At 28.1% G+C, this 15,918-nt stretch overlaps 1 protein-coding gene and 1 pseudogene across 4 annotated transcripts in view; one reads left to right on the forward strand and one right to left on the reverse strand.

Moving 5' to 3' along the window:
- The window catches only part of LOC149060975 (uncharacterized), a 28,533-nt gene extending 16,605 nt beyond the window's left edge, over nt 1–11,928 (reverse strand). For 2 of the 4 annotated variants that reach the window (XM_089216296.1, XM_089216293.1), the window contains exons 1-2: nt 11,715–11,924; nt 11,481–11,620 (exon numbers count right to left, since the gene is read on the reverse strand). In XM_089216296.1, coding sequence (XP_089072422.1) covers nt 11,481–11,579 — 99 coding nt within the window. In that variant the 5' untranslated portion in view covers nt 11,580–11,620; nt 11,715–11,924. Of the gene's footprint in view, nt 1–11,480; nt 11,648–11,700 lie in introns of all 4 variants that reach the window. The other 2 variants (XM_089216295.1, XM_089216294.1) reach the window with 2 other exon arrangements.
- On the forward strand, nt 1,359–1,838 carry LOC149060976 (uncharacterized; annotated as a pseudogene).
- Nucleotides 11,929–15,918: the final 3,990 nt, after the last annotated feature.

Here is a 15,918-nt window from a genome sequence, read left to right on the forward strand (position 1 = left end):
ATGAGAAGATATTTAGGCATAGACCATAGAAGAGACTGATATTAAGCAGTTTAAATTATTTTAATATGTGATACCTATTATACCAAATACTGAATATCCATGTACAATGGAGGTTCACAAACTGTGGTCCCTGCCATGTACTGATATCCTGCTTAGATATATATTATATGATATATGGAAACACCATATTAAGTAGTTAAATGATCAAAATCCTAGGGTAGGAAAACAATTTTGATGTACCAACAGACTGTCATTAATATAGATGAGTTACCTAGGAAAAAATCGTTATTATAATTATGAGAATGAGAAAACAACATTGCGTTACAAAGTACGTAGATAAACCATCCACGAATCATATAAATACCAAACAGCGAGTTAAATTTGGGAGCTGTCAATAAAACTGCATATAAATAAATATAATAAATAAAATAATAATAATTATAACAACGCCATGGGGATGTCGCTCTGCTGTATACAGTAGGTTACAAGTGGATTACTGAATTGGATGGCATTAAATTTGAATTCAGTGATATAATATCATTGTATACGAAAAATGATCCTAAATGGAAACGGTTTGTCAATTTAGGATATGTTATCTATATTCATTATATTGTTATATAAAAAAAAAAAAAAAATGAAGATCCCTATAAAATAAATTCCAAATTAATTAAATCAGATTCATTAATATATGTACCAAACTCACTCAGCCATTCATAATAGCTATATACAACTTATTATTAAGTATATTAATATAAGTCATTAATGATATTGACTATATCAATATTAGAAAATAAAGTAAAGGTATTAGGTACTCTAGAAATTTAGTATAATGTTTTTAAATTACAACAATATATGTCTAACATTTTTATTCTTGATTAATTAATATGTAATTTCACGAATGATAAATTTTTATAAACAAATAATATATATTAAGTGGGTCATACTCAAACTGACCGAATTGCACAATGTTTGAAAATATGGACAATGGTTCAAATCCGCCGCATAATATAACAGTTGATGCTAGATTTGGACAGAAATACATGATGACAATGTGACCTTGAAACATATGGTAACGGAATTTCGATTAATAAATGAGAAATTACAACTTCAGATTTCTGAAATGAACGCTGGGGACGCATAAGAAATATTGTGTTACCCTAAAAAATCAATCAAAGTGACTAAAGAAGTAACGAAACCTTCTGTGAAAATCCATAAGCCTTCTCCAATAACAGTATGTGGTGTAAATGGTTTAAAAAAATTAATGATAAATTTAAAACTCAAAGAACATCAGGGACAGGGTCTAGGACATTTCGGCACGAGGAAATTTCGGCACGGCGGTTTTTTTTTTTTTTAAATAAAATGTTGAAAAAGCGTTTTCTGATGTTAAAATATATGGGTGTTTATTTCATTTGTCAAAAAATTTTACAAAACAAGTTGGTGTATTAAATTTCACAACTCGATACAATAATGACGCTGATTTCTCTATATCAGTTAAAATGATAATTTCATTAGCTTTTGTAAGATTAGAACACCTTGATTTTGCAGTCAATTAACTGTCTCAAAATCTTGATAAGAAATTAAATAACTTATTAGAATGGTTCGAAGATAATTATATAGGTCGAACTAACCGTAATGGTCGAGGAAGAAGAAATTCGCGTTTACTGTGTCCCAATTCTGAAAATAGGACGAACAAGGTAGCAAATAAGAGATTAAATATTGAAATGGGAGTGTATGGCCCAACAATTTGGACATTTATAAATTGCTTGAGAAGGGTTCAAACAGGCCACGTTGTTTTTACAGCTCAACTAACTGCTGGAAGGAGTCCACCTAAAAAATAAAAAAATATACTGACTAAATTGTCGATTACATAAAATAGTAATAAGCGAATATAATATAAGAAATTGCACATAATATTTCTTTAAAATAATTTTTAATTTTATATTATTAACATTTTATTTAAAATATTACTATTTCATTTTTTTTAAATTACCTCTACCAAAACACCTACATTTTACTTATTATTATAGCTTTTTTTTTTTTTTTAATAATTATCAAATCATATGTATGTTTAATTATGTAATCATGTATTATTAATTATATTTATAAAACTTGATCATTATTTTGTATTTTTAAAATAATTGTAAAATTGGAATAATGATGATATTATATTAAAATAAAATAATTTATTTTATATTTTAAAAATTGTATATTAATATAGGTACCTGCGGCGCCAAGATATCCACGCGCCGATATGTCTTCGGGCTGAAATAGCCGTGCCGAAATGACCGATTCCCTCAGGGACACGAGCAACAAATAAAAACTTTGGCTAGTGGTGAAATTAAGATACTAACAGGTGACCATCGCCAGTTTCGACTCACTATAAAAGTATTAGAAGAGCAAAAAGTTGAGTATCACAGATACCAACTTCATACAGAAAAATGTTTCTGGTGGTAATTCGTGGATTACGCCCTGAAACTGATCCATGTAACAATAAAAACGAATTACCCAAGGTAGGATATCTTGTACATAATGTTACGAACATTCAAATAAAAAAAAAATCCGGAGTTCCTGATTGCGGCCCGAATTTAGGTAGTCGTATTTTATCCCAAATTTAATAGTGTCCCGATTGCGTCCAAAGACACATGGGTTCACAAAATACCTTAAAATTAATAAAATAAAGTCAATATTTTAAATAGGTACTGTATAAGTGTGTAATGGACGAATTTGTATTTAAAATTCAAACTTTTACTATAATATGAAGTACATCGATATACGTAAATTATAATGAAACAAGTATAAAGTATAAAAAGTATTTAAATACGTGGCGATAATAAATAGTGTACAATAAAAAAATATGAAATACAGTTAATTTGTCTATAAATAGGTACCTAGTCGAATATTAAAATAATAAATTGTTCACAATAAAAAAAGATATAAAATGCAATGAATATGTCAATGAATAGTAAAACAATCATAGTGTTAGAGGTAGATTTTAAAAACTTAATATTCGTACAAAATCAAAATTAGATATTTCCAAAAACGTTTGTTTTTTTTACCTGACATTATTATTAATCTTAAACCATACCCATCCGTACGCATGAACGATTTAAAGTTAGCTAATTTAGCCATACTTAAGATGGTCATTATCGAGTTGGAAAACATTTTAATGATATTTTAACTTTATACTTTAAATTTAAGTAATAATCTATTTAAATAGTTGTTATACCTTACGAATTGTATTTGTATTAACTTGTGCAAACAATACATTTGTTAATAGGCTCAACAATAAATATATAAAACAGATATAAATTATTGTTAGCAATATAAATGGAAATTAAAACATTTAAATAATACAATATTCTATAAAATAACGTACCGCCTCTTAATTTTTTTATTTTTATTTTTTATAACATCATTATAGTTCGCGTGTGACGTCCGTTGCATGAACACTAGTCTTGCTACGCTTCGTCATTGTAATCACCAATATTTACATGTATTTTTCTGTACCATACAGTTAAATTAATATTTATGAGGAAGTTAATAAATAACGGGGACCTTTTCCGTTAATTCACTACCACTATTTTTTTTTTTTTGGTTTCTCCGTTTTTTTTTTTTTTTTAGATTATTATATAATATATATAATATTATTTTGATTTTGGGGGTATAAAGTGTGCAATATGTTTTAGTATTGTTTAAATAAATTATTAGGACCATAACGCTTACACCACACGTAGTCGACCAAGTAGCTGTTCAACATTGGTAGATAGGTAGCCCATTGTTTTTTATTTTGAGATTTTATTTTGCTCCAAGAACTCTCAATAGAATTAGCGTGAGCCAAAGTATTAGGATCTACAAAATTAGTAAGTCAAAGAAACTTTTATAGTTCCTGTTCCCGAAAAATCAGCTCGTACATTGTTGCCAATTATTATTGAACATTTTGCTGCAGGCACGACAATAATTATTGATGAGTGGCACTCCTACCAAAGGCTTGATCTAACTTACCAATACATTTCCGTGAATCATTCTATTAGTATACATAATCATCTAAGAAAAAAACTGAAAAACGAAAAAAAAAATAATGGTAGTTAACTAACGGGAAATCTTTATTATACAACACTTACATTAATATGAAAAGTTATTCTTAAGTAAACTAGTGTTTTTTCTAAATTTTAAATATTTTTTTTTTTTTTTTTAATATTAATAAATAACACCGTCTCTAGTCGCACTGGTCACTCGGTAACGTCGTCGTTATCGTACGTTATCGACGGCTTGTCGCAACTTTAACCCTTACCTGCAATGTCACAATCAAGAACCAAAATAAAACTAATAAATCTAATTTAGTTACCACAAAATAATTAATGAAGTATCCAATAATCAAAGGGCACTCATAAAAAATAATTCAACTTCTGACATCAGGATTCGCGTTACCAATAAAATGGACACTTTAAACAATGATAACTTGTTATCGGATGCATAATACGACAAATAAAACTAAAAGAGTTCATTCAAGCTCTTTTGATCAGAGCTCACCTCGAACGCCGACAGATAAAAACAAAAAACTATTACTTTTTACAAATTGGTATGAAATATTATCTCAAAATGATCCTCCCCTAACAACAGTATTGAATGATAACAATATAGTTGCTATACGAAATCCTACTGGTTCCATAAATGCCAAATAAAAAGCTCTGAGACCACCCACAACTTTTGTAAGAAGTATATTAAATTTTCCTGACCTGTGCACTAAACTTACCGAATTAATTGGAGTAGATAACTTCTAATGGAAATCATTGAAAGATCGTGTGAAAATAATGACAACAAAATCGGGATTGTAAAAATCCCTGATTCACTTCCTGAGAGACCAAAAAGCTGAATTTCACACTCTCCAGCTCAAAGAAGACAAACCATTACGTGTTATGATTCGGAATCTACATCCGATTATGCTAACCGAACTAATCAAAACTGAACTTAAAACACGATCATTTTAAGTTAGGCACGTATCAAGCGTGCATCATAAAATAAATAAACATCCATTACCTCTGTTTTTTAACCAATCAAACAATCCAATGACATCTCTATAACCTTACGCCATTACTCCATACATTTATAAAAGTAGAAGAACCATATAAACCCAAAATTATAAGTCAGTGCTCAAACTGCCAAGAATAATTGCAGAGATCTTCTTAATGATAATCAAAATAATAATAATAATAATTAATGAAATGAATATATATATATCAAATATATTTAAGCAAAAAGAAGTGCGATCACTGGATGGTTTCTTCCCTCACCCTATTCATTTTTTTCTAAATATAGTAGCACAGACATATTCTTATTATGTCTTTCTGTATAGATTGCATATTTTCTAATAAATAATAATAATCTTATTAGTCATTACATTTTAAGCTAAATAATACTTAGATTTATAATTGCTATATTTATTGGTACACCAATAGTTGTTAGTTGAAATAGTGATATTGAACATTTCAATTGTATCAGGAGTCGATGCATTAATATAATTCTAAAAATGTATCTTAGATTGAATCTATAACACACATTTTCTACCTCAATTATTCTATTTTATTTTTATTTTAGTGATTAGAGTATCAGATAAAATTAATATGAATAAATATCTAAATATATAGTCTAAGTAAAAATAATTACTGTATTTATTAGTTTATAGTTAACTAAAGAAGCTATTACCTTAACACCTAAAAATAAACTACTACGCAATTTGTGTTAGAATATCACAATAAGCAAATAATATGAGGAGAGAGACTAACTAGTGATGGAGTCCAAAGACTAGGAAGTGACACTAAAACTTATACAATTGATTGTAATGTTATTGAAAAAAATAAATTACGATAAAAGTTTATAAAATATAAATTAATAGTAAGTTTAGTAGACATTTTTCAGTAATATTTTAATTTTTAAGTGAATTATGTGTTTTTAAAATATTAATACTTAAAATAATACCTATCATAACTCGCTTAAAAATAAAAATACCGTAAAAAATCAACGGGAAAACACAAGTGCTGTTCTTATATTCAAATTTAATAATATCTAAATTCACTTTAACAACACAAAATTTAAATGACTTGACGTAAGTTTTGATATATTATGCATTAATAGGACAGAGACAACACATGTGGGATACGTCTTCATCTCATAAACATATATGTACCTAGTTAAATTTGCAAGTCCATACCACTTATATGAAACTAAAATTTCAAAAAGTAATTGCTAGTCATGTTATCACTTATCATTTTATGACCGATAGATGTAGATTAATAATACTCAATTTTTGATTTTCCACTTGAAGTCGGTACTTATACATACACACAATAATAGAATAATATCGCTCATGTACAATGTTACAATAAAATTAAGAGAGTATAAATACATTTGTAGAAGACTGATCCATTATAGATCTTAATCTGATCATGATAAATATCGTTCTGGTGTGGTTAGGTAACTACTAAATTATATTTTTGTCCAATCCTATAGTTCGGATTTAGTTGAACCTTAATGGCTTAGTTGTTTCGGACCACAAAGAGCTAGCTTTACAAAGGTATTACGGTGTTTCGCAATTGATTCCCATGCCAAAAAAAAAAAGATTAAAAATTAAAATTAACCTACATACGAATGGATTGGTAACCAATAATTTATTATTTCGGCGTCCGAATTGATTCCCAAGTTAATTCAAATAGAGAACAGAATTAATTATTGCTAAAGGAATTGTTAACAATAATATTGAACTGCTTTCTTCCCCACCCATTTCTAATACACTATCACTCTTACTCTCACTGTCTGAAAATGGGATCTATAATAATAGTTAACGGGCCTACAGATTACCAAAAATTAGAAATCCGGTTCTTCACTAAAAGTAAGCTTATAAACTTATCATCAGAATAAAAAAAACACCCTTATTACTTCATAAATTCCAACATTTAATTCATTTTATATGTTTCATTCTGTCAATTTGAACTTTTGGGAGAAAAGTTCAAAAATTAATTTTGAGTTACTTTAATATGAAAATGTTTAGAATTTTATAATTAAATTTTACTTGGTGACTTGGTTTAACTATGACATAAAAAGTGAGTAGGATAGGTAAATTCTGGTTTCATCATAATGCTTCACATATAAAAAATTAACATTTAAAAAAAATTGATTTCGAGCTTAACTGCATTCGTTCCCGATAATTCCTTTTCTAAAGATTATAACGAATATAATATATGGTAACAACATATGGTTGACGTATTTTGTATGTATGATTACCTAGTAGTATTTTCAAATTTACATAATATATAAACTGTAATCTGATTTCCGAGTACCACAACAAAAAATAAAACACATACAACCTATCAGACATTGGCCTATACATTCAGAATAAAATGTATATGCTACTGCACCACAATAAATTCAAAATTTAATTCTTCTGGATGCCCGAATACTCCGACATTAAAGAAACGAACTCGTAGACTTTGCAGGCAAAACTGCAATCACCTCCCTATTATTATCGTATACACAAATCATTACATTCAGTGACATACGAACGCTTATAAAAAATAAATGTCAACTTAGATGGCACCAGAAGTGGCCAGCTTACTACACAAAATTAAATCGTAGAAATTGAAAATTCCCTATAGAAATCCACAGAAAATTTGAGGTCATAATAACTAGACTCAGAATCGGCCACACTCAAATTTCTCACAACTTCCTAATGGCCAAAAGAGAACCTCCAATATGCCCATCATGCGGTGTCAAAGTCAACATCAGCCACAGCCTCACCGAATGCCGAACAAGACACAACCTTCTGAATCATTACCATAAATACTAAGCGATCACCTTCAATCCATAGCAACATAACAAATATCATACATTTCACTACAGTTGCCAACCTCCAAACAAAAATACAATTAACACTTAGATTTAGTAACTACACAATTAATATGTAATTAATTATTTCGCTTCAAGCCCAATGACCTATGTCGCCGAGGTATATGTGCAATTAAAATATATATATATAAAATTGATCACATTATGGACAAGAATTATAAAAAAAAAACGATCAATTTATGATATATCTTCTAAATGGATGATATCCATGAGTTTTAAGTAAAAAATTAAATCAAATTAATAAAAAAAAACTCATATTCGTTTGAGTACTGCACGTGTATATATTAAAGGAAGATTGAATGAGATCTGTACATATGTAAATAGGCAATCATATTTTAAGTGCAAATTAAAAAGTAAACCAACATTTTGAATGTAAGAAATGAGTAAAAAAACACTAAAAATGTAATTTTTGAAATGTACAGGTTAAATAACAAACAAATATGAAATGAAATATTATATAGCTAAAATGTATTTACCCATACATAACAATGATATTATCTAATTATAGATACATCAAACGGTATTTACGCTTAATAATATTTTAAATATAATTGGTTATGACTCATTACTTCAGAATTTTTATGTTATAGGTACACTTATGCCTATATTATACCTATAATGTATATTATATATATTATATACACTATAATATGATAATACAGTGTCCACGTTCTACAATCTCAAGTTTTACCCTACCATACAAAGTGTCCACGTTTTACAATTTTAATTTTCGACCTGACAAAGTGACCTAGAACCGGTGGGCCTAAGAGAGCCTCTAACAGCCCATATTCAGATATGGTTTAATAGACTTAGGTCAAGCACCTTCACGCCATCAACAGTCGTATTTTTGAATTTACATATAAATTTATAATGATTTCGATCAGCAATATTTTGAAACTAAGAATTTTGTTTGTTGAAAATCTGTAAATATTTAATTATTAGTGAAACTTTGCGAAAATTTATTAATTTTGACATTATAACTAGAGAATGACGAAAATTCATCGGTGAACAAAAATCGATACATTCATTATTATGCTAGAGAGGTAATGTCACATTGTAAAACGGTTTTAATGATTTAAATACTCAATTCAATCTTAAATTTTTAAATATCATTAGGTAAAAAAAAAAATAGAACGTCGTAAAAATAACGAATTCATAAAATTCGTTAATTCATGTGGTTATAGTGTTTTGTTAATAATGCTATGTAACTATTATAAGTACTAATTAAATAACTCAATTTGATTAACTTGGTTGATTTTTACTCAATTGCAAAGTTTTTTTTTTTTTGAGCAGTCCTTCAAAAAATAATCAAGAAAATGCCTATATTGGAAATTTAAAAAAAAAAAAAAATGATAAAATAACAAATTTAAATCTGATGCCATTGTTGATTTAACAATCGATTATGATTTATCCAGTATACATTTTTAAAAAACCGTGATTTCGTGACATAGTTATAATAGCTTTTATGGACTTATGGTGACGGTTGAATCAAAGGTTATATTATATTAGATAGGTCAAAACTACTAATCAAACACGTTAACAGCATGTTGTTATTTTAGCTATTCGTTTTAATAAATTAATTTTAAGAATTAGTGGAATTCATAACCCGTAATAATAATGTTCTCTGCATAAAAACAAAAAAAAAACAAAAAATAATATTTATAACAGTTAAGTACAAGTTAAGTAGAGAATTTAATTATTAATATTTATTTTATACTGTGTTGTGACTATTTAACCAATAATGTAAATCGAAAAAAATTAAAAACTAATTATTAATATTACATCATACTTAAGCAAAATATTACTGACACAATAATTATATTTATAGAAATATATAAAACAAAATTGTAGATTCAGTGGCGTGGTGAAGGGGGTCTAGAGGAGCAGCCGCTCCTCCAAATTTTGGGTGGGTGGGTATAAATTGATCATATACTAGAAGTAGTGATGTAACTACGTCCTACTATAATATAAATAAGCAACAAGATAACCTGATTTTTTGTGTATTTGATAAAATATTGGGTGGGTGGGTACCTAGACTAAAATTTTTGCTCCTATTGTGTTAAAATAGCTCGTCTCGCCACTGTGTAGATAACATATTATTTGTCTAAAAAAAGAAAAATTATTACCAAATTAACCAAATTTTAATTAAATTGTAAAAAAAAGCTCCAACTGTGTTGCGATTAGCAGTATGTATGAATAACATTATAGCATATTTAAATGTACTATATTTAGTCATTGATTCCTGAGCACCTTCAAACCAATCTCATACACACATAACTTGTAAAACAATATTTTTTTTTTTTTTATCGAATTATATTAAAATAAAGTATCATTTGCGATTACTGTTGCGAAAGTTGTGTCAAACTATTCAAAACACCATTACCTAGATCTCGAGCAGAGTGCACATAACACCCTTTCAAATTCTACTATATTTAATAAAACATTGTTACGTGCTGGTGACTTGCATAATATTATATACAATTTATTACAATGTCCAATATAATTATTATATCAGTTATTAATAAACACGTTTATACAATGTGATAGGAATAACATATACATATTATATATATTATACCAATATAACCATAATATACCATTGGCATCGACACTGTCAAATAATGTTGAGAAGACTTAACGACTTAGTACATTATACCTAATACTTATTGTTATTTAAAAATGTTGCACAATTTTTATCGGTAATGCAACTGAAACGGAATGCACAAGCGTGGGCAGAGAGCATTACTGTTGATTATACGTACATGTAGGTAAAACGTGAAAACGAAAATTCTTATCGTAATAGTCAAAAGAGGTAAAAGCCGCAACAGGATAGGCCTATTTATGGCAGGAGAGCACCAAACAGAGCTCATGTTTTTAAGGAGATTTTAGCTAGAGCAAGCTCCTTCACATCAGACAGTGTTATGAATTCATAATTTGTACTTAGAAAATGATTGATCAATGATCAACAATGTTTTGTACTCAGAAAAATAATTTTCTGATCTTACTCTTCTATCATACACAGAAATATTTTTAATTCTACAATTTAATATAAACGCTTTCTGATAAGTTATATAATAATACAGATATACAATAAAACACATAACCATAATTTAGTCTACGTTTATTTAACACAACTTTACATCATCGTTGTCCATCTATGGTAAGAATGAAGAATTCGTACAACATTTAAATAAACACATTGTTTACACTTTTCTATTCCCTTATTAATTTCTACACAATCTAAGTACCTACTAATTATATTAAATAATCTAGCTAAAACGACTTTTAACATATTATTATATTGAAGTATGGGCAATAACCAAATCTAACTCTCAAATATGATACTGTTATACTTATACATTAATTTCCCTTTTATATATTTGGAATAGTATGTGAGTCTAAGACTCGGTGTATTATATTGTTAAGTATATCAGAGCACTTAAAATTTTAAGTTGCTGACACAAGTAATAAACTATTTTTATAACCTATATCACAACAAAACATGTATAATAATGCGTTGTTTAATACTGGTGTTTATCATTTGTTCAGACTGTATTATTGTAAACTGTTTATATAATTACTTTGAAGAAACTGGAAACTGGTAGTTCGTACATAGTCAGCAACATGAACGCTCCGGAGACGATCATTACGACTTCAAATTTGTACTTGATCTCGGCCATTGGACCGATGCTCGAAGAATCTTCAATGAATAATGATTGTACTGTTTTGATAATAAAAATAGTAACAACTATAATAATATATAGCTGATATAAAATTACGTTTTTGGCACATTCAATTCACCTCAAAGGACTTACTGTCAACAAGAGATATCGTTGTTGCGGTTCCGTGTACGGGCTTACACGAGCGTCGAGTACACCTGGTGTGTGGTTGTAAATTTAATATTGTATTTTTACACCAACAACAGAGAAATCTCCGCGGCTAGACTTGGAAACGGACTCCCAAAAGTACACGTACGCAAAGGCCGCCGCGTTTGTAATTTACGCTATTGAGCTATAACACTAGGTTCTTACCACGTTTATGTTGCCATAATTATTATCGGCAGAAGTGCACAATCATATAGGTATATATATAATATATACGGGGTGATCTGTTTGACGTAACGTACTCGTTATTTCAGAAAACACTAACGTATTTTTAAAAATATTTCTTTACATAAACACAAGTCAATATAATTTTACAAACCAACATTTTTGAAAAAAAATTATGTTTTTAGCTATTTTTCATTGTTATCGCTCTATATTTAAGCCTCACTATTTTTGAATGGTGACATATATTTTTAATTTCATATTCTGAAGCAGAATATTATTCAGAATATTTGAATCTAAAATTAAAAATTAAATTTTAAACAAAAAGTTGTTTATTATATTTAGATATAAATATTCAAAGTTAAAATAAGTGGAGTAACCAACATTTTGCGAAGTATTCTTATACCACTACTCTCATCAAAATTCAAAATGAGTGCTTATAACTCATAAACACTGCTTGTCCTAATTTCAATTTGTATACTTGGTAGTACTCTAACACGTATCCTACTTTAGAATAACGAATTAAAAATGCACTGTTGTTAGTATAAAAAGTAAAAAAAAAAAAATAGAATTTTTTGTAAATAATTAGTGTCTACGTTGAATTGATCACCCCGTATATTTGTTCAGGTATAACCGTCACCAGACACGTGATATGCGGTCTCCATATGATATGTTTATTGTTAGAAACTATTATACCTATTATAATGATCTACTTACGCGCAGTATGCAGAAACATATGTCGCGTGTCATAATTCTTTTTTCTGTTGTTTTGCGTTTAATTTTTTTGTATCTTTTATCGACCCACTTTGCGCACGCATAACGGTTGTAGGTATAGTAAAACTTTTGGGAAAATAAACAGTCATGGAAATAAACAGTCGAGTCAAACCCGCGTACGATGTTTGTTTTGTCATATTATAACGACGACGACTAAGACGTCGCTATACGATTATTTTCTACCTATCAATATCGCTATAGCACGATTGCGATCCTTTTTCTGTGATATTTTTTCATACAATATGGCCCGAAACAGTCGAAACATATATTTTACGCCTTAAAATTTCTGAAATAACTATCAGTATATCCAAGGTTTGATTTTAAAATTATTTATCATCCGCTTATTATTCATATAGAACTATTATTTAATCAAGGAATAGAAATTACACTATTTTTATTCGTAGTAATAATTTGTCAATAAATATTCAAGATTTCAATAACAAATATTATGTAGAAAATAGAACATTATAGCGATCTTTCGTACATATATTGATTTGAAGAGGTAACTGATAGATGACTAGGTGTTTTAAATAACCACCAAATCTTTTTTTTATTAATATCTTGGAAAAATATTTATTTTTTTGGTTATCAAATTGTTGTGTAATGACCCTGTGACGTAATACATATCATTCCGTGTATTTTTAACTATATAAATACTACTTAGAAGTTTTCAATAAACTAAACACAAAAATTGACGTAAAAGACGTACGATTATTCGTAAAAAAATGTTATAATAATAATATGTTACTATTTTAATGTTAACCTACCTCAATACCACATTTTTATAATTTGTTTTATACATGCCATACACGATACACACTACAAAAATTATAATAATAAAATAATGTTATGATTTAAGGAATAAGTATAGGGGGTGTGGGGGGTAGAGCCCCTCACATTTGTTATATATATTAAATATTTTAGGGCTTCAGCCCCCCCTAACTTTAAGGTCTAGTTACGCCTATGGGAAGCAGACACGACAGCTTACGAGCATCATATTCAAGATATATTTTATATATTTTTTAGATAATATTATATTATAATGATCTTGCATAGAAAATGTGAATCTGAAGACATATATAGGTAAAGAGTTGTGAAATGAATCAATACATTATTAATTAAAAAGTTATTTATTGAAATTTAAACGATTTAAATCATTATAATTCTATATTATTATAATATATACTTACACGAGATATTTCAACCTGAGTAGAACACCCTGTTCTTATTGGTAATTTCGTAGTATCAATAATCATAGGAATAACTGCTATTGACATTGTCTCTCCCATTAGTGTAGGTATACCTATTATTGACTTTTATAAGTACAGTAGGGTCTCGATTATCCGAACACAGGCTAATCCGAAAGACGCGGTAATCCGAACGGGCTTGAGAATTATCTTATCGCCATAATATGTACATACTACATAATATGTACATATTATGTATGTATTTATAAATAATATTTTCCGGTAATAAAGTTTTTCAATTATGTGGGACAAGGCTACCAATTCATAACGGGAACCAATGTACAAAAAAAAATCAATATTTTAAATGGTAAAGTTCATAATTAATATTAATATTTTTATGTATTCAATGTCTTTTGAAATAACGAGTTTTTACACGATTAATACAAATAAAAATAAAATTTCATATTTAAAATAAAAATAAAATTGATGTTTTTTTTTTTTAAGCCATAGGTAATCCGAACAAATCGCTAATCCGAACGACCCCTTTCCCCAATCTCGTTCGGATTATCGAGACCCTACTGTATATTAAATAAATACCTGTTATTTTGAAATTGAATGAAATTTTCTTAAATTATTATACCAAACAACATGATACCTGGATTATTGGTAGAGTCCCATACAACAGGGCATAATACGGTCAGTTTTACAACCCAATTTCATCCTTAAATTTACAGAAGTTTCAATTTTTAAAGAAACTAATATCTAGACTATATTATAACTTATCATAATTCATTAAACATTAACTTAAGACTTAACTCCATATTCGTTCAAATAGTCAATGGGCTAATTAGAATAATTTCGATGATCAGCTGACAGTCATTTTTAATAATTTTTTATCATGTTTTATAATTTTCATTAATAATTACAATTTATTCTGTATACACAAAACAGACCTGGACCAACTGAACTAGAGTAGGTACCAAAAATTGGATATTAACCAATTTCCCTCAATGGCTTTTTCGGCATTTAAGAAATGTACCAGTTAGCAGTTGCCTTCAACCAAATGTAACGAATGCCCACACATAGTATATAATATATGAAGTACAGAACCTACCCGTAAAATGAGGATATAATAAATAAAACATGTGAAAAACATCATACAGTAAAAATAATCTAAAATTATGGGTATGTATAATGATATATTGGTATTGTATTCATATTATAAAATTACTAACAAAATAATATGAATATAATAAAAGTAAAAAAGCGAGTAAGACGTCAGTAGGTAGCGATCTGTTATCTAAAGTCATTATTGTAATTGATGTATTAGATTTTAATTAAATATTATAAAGCCATTGCATACGAAAAGCCATTGTGAGCTACCTAGTCGGTTTTTCAACCTATAATATTAATATAAGTATTTTTTATGATATTATTGTTATTAAATTAATTTATTTTATCATTAGGTATCTGGTATTCGCACTAGTACAATAGTATAAAATATACTCTAAACGTGTCATATGCCCATAAATAATGTTTTTAAATTACAACAAAATAGCTAAAACAGTTATTTTTACTGGTTTCAAAATTAAATTTCATCCAAATTTGTACTTAAAATGTTGATACATAAAAATAACCGTGTTTATATATTTATTAGATTTGTTGGCAATAATATGAACTATATAGAAAATATATATTTGGTTTAAATTTTAAATTCTTAGACACTGGGCAGCTAGGCCTTACCTTGGACCCATCCCTTCGAAAAGTCTAAGAAAATATTTTAGGAAAATAGAAGTGTAGGACATTATAATATATATTTTTTTTTTCAGTTGTACCATAAGCGTTAAATTCCAAGTACCTCGTCCGCCTCACTACTGTAAATTGTACTACACCTTAATATTGAACTTGTGTTTTTGTTCAATACAATATCAACCGTTGAAATCATCTAAATTTAAACAATCGAACATTTCATAAATGGATTGCTATGTTAGCAGCGTAGAAAAATACCAAAT

Source organism: Diuraphis noxia, unplaced genomic scaffold (genome assembly GCF_037042655.1).
Source record: "Diuraphis noxia isolate RWA-SAM2 unplaced genomic scaffold, SU_Dnox_SAM2 contig0001, whole genome shotgun sequence".
NCBI classification, from domain to species: Eukaryota; Metazoa; Arthropoda; class Insecta; order Hemiptera; family Aphididae; genus Diuraphis; species Diuraphis noxia.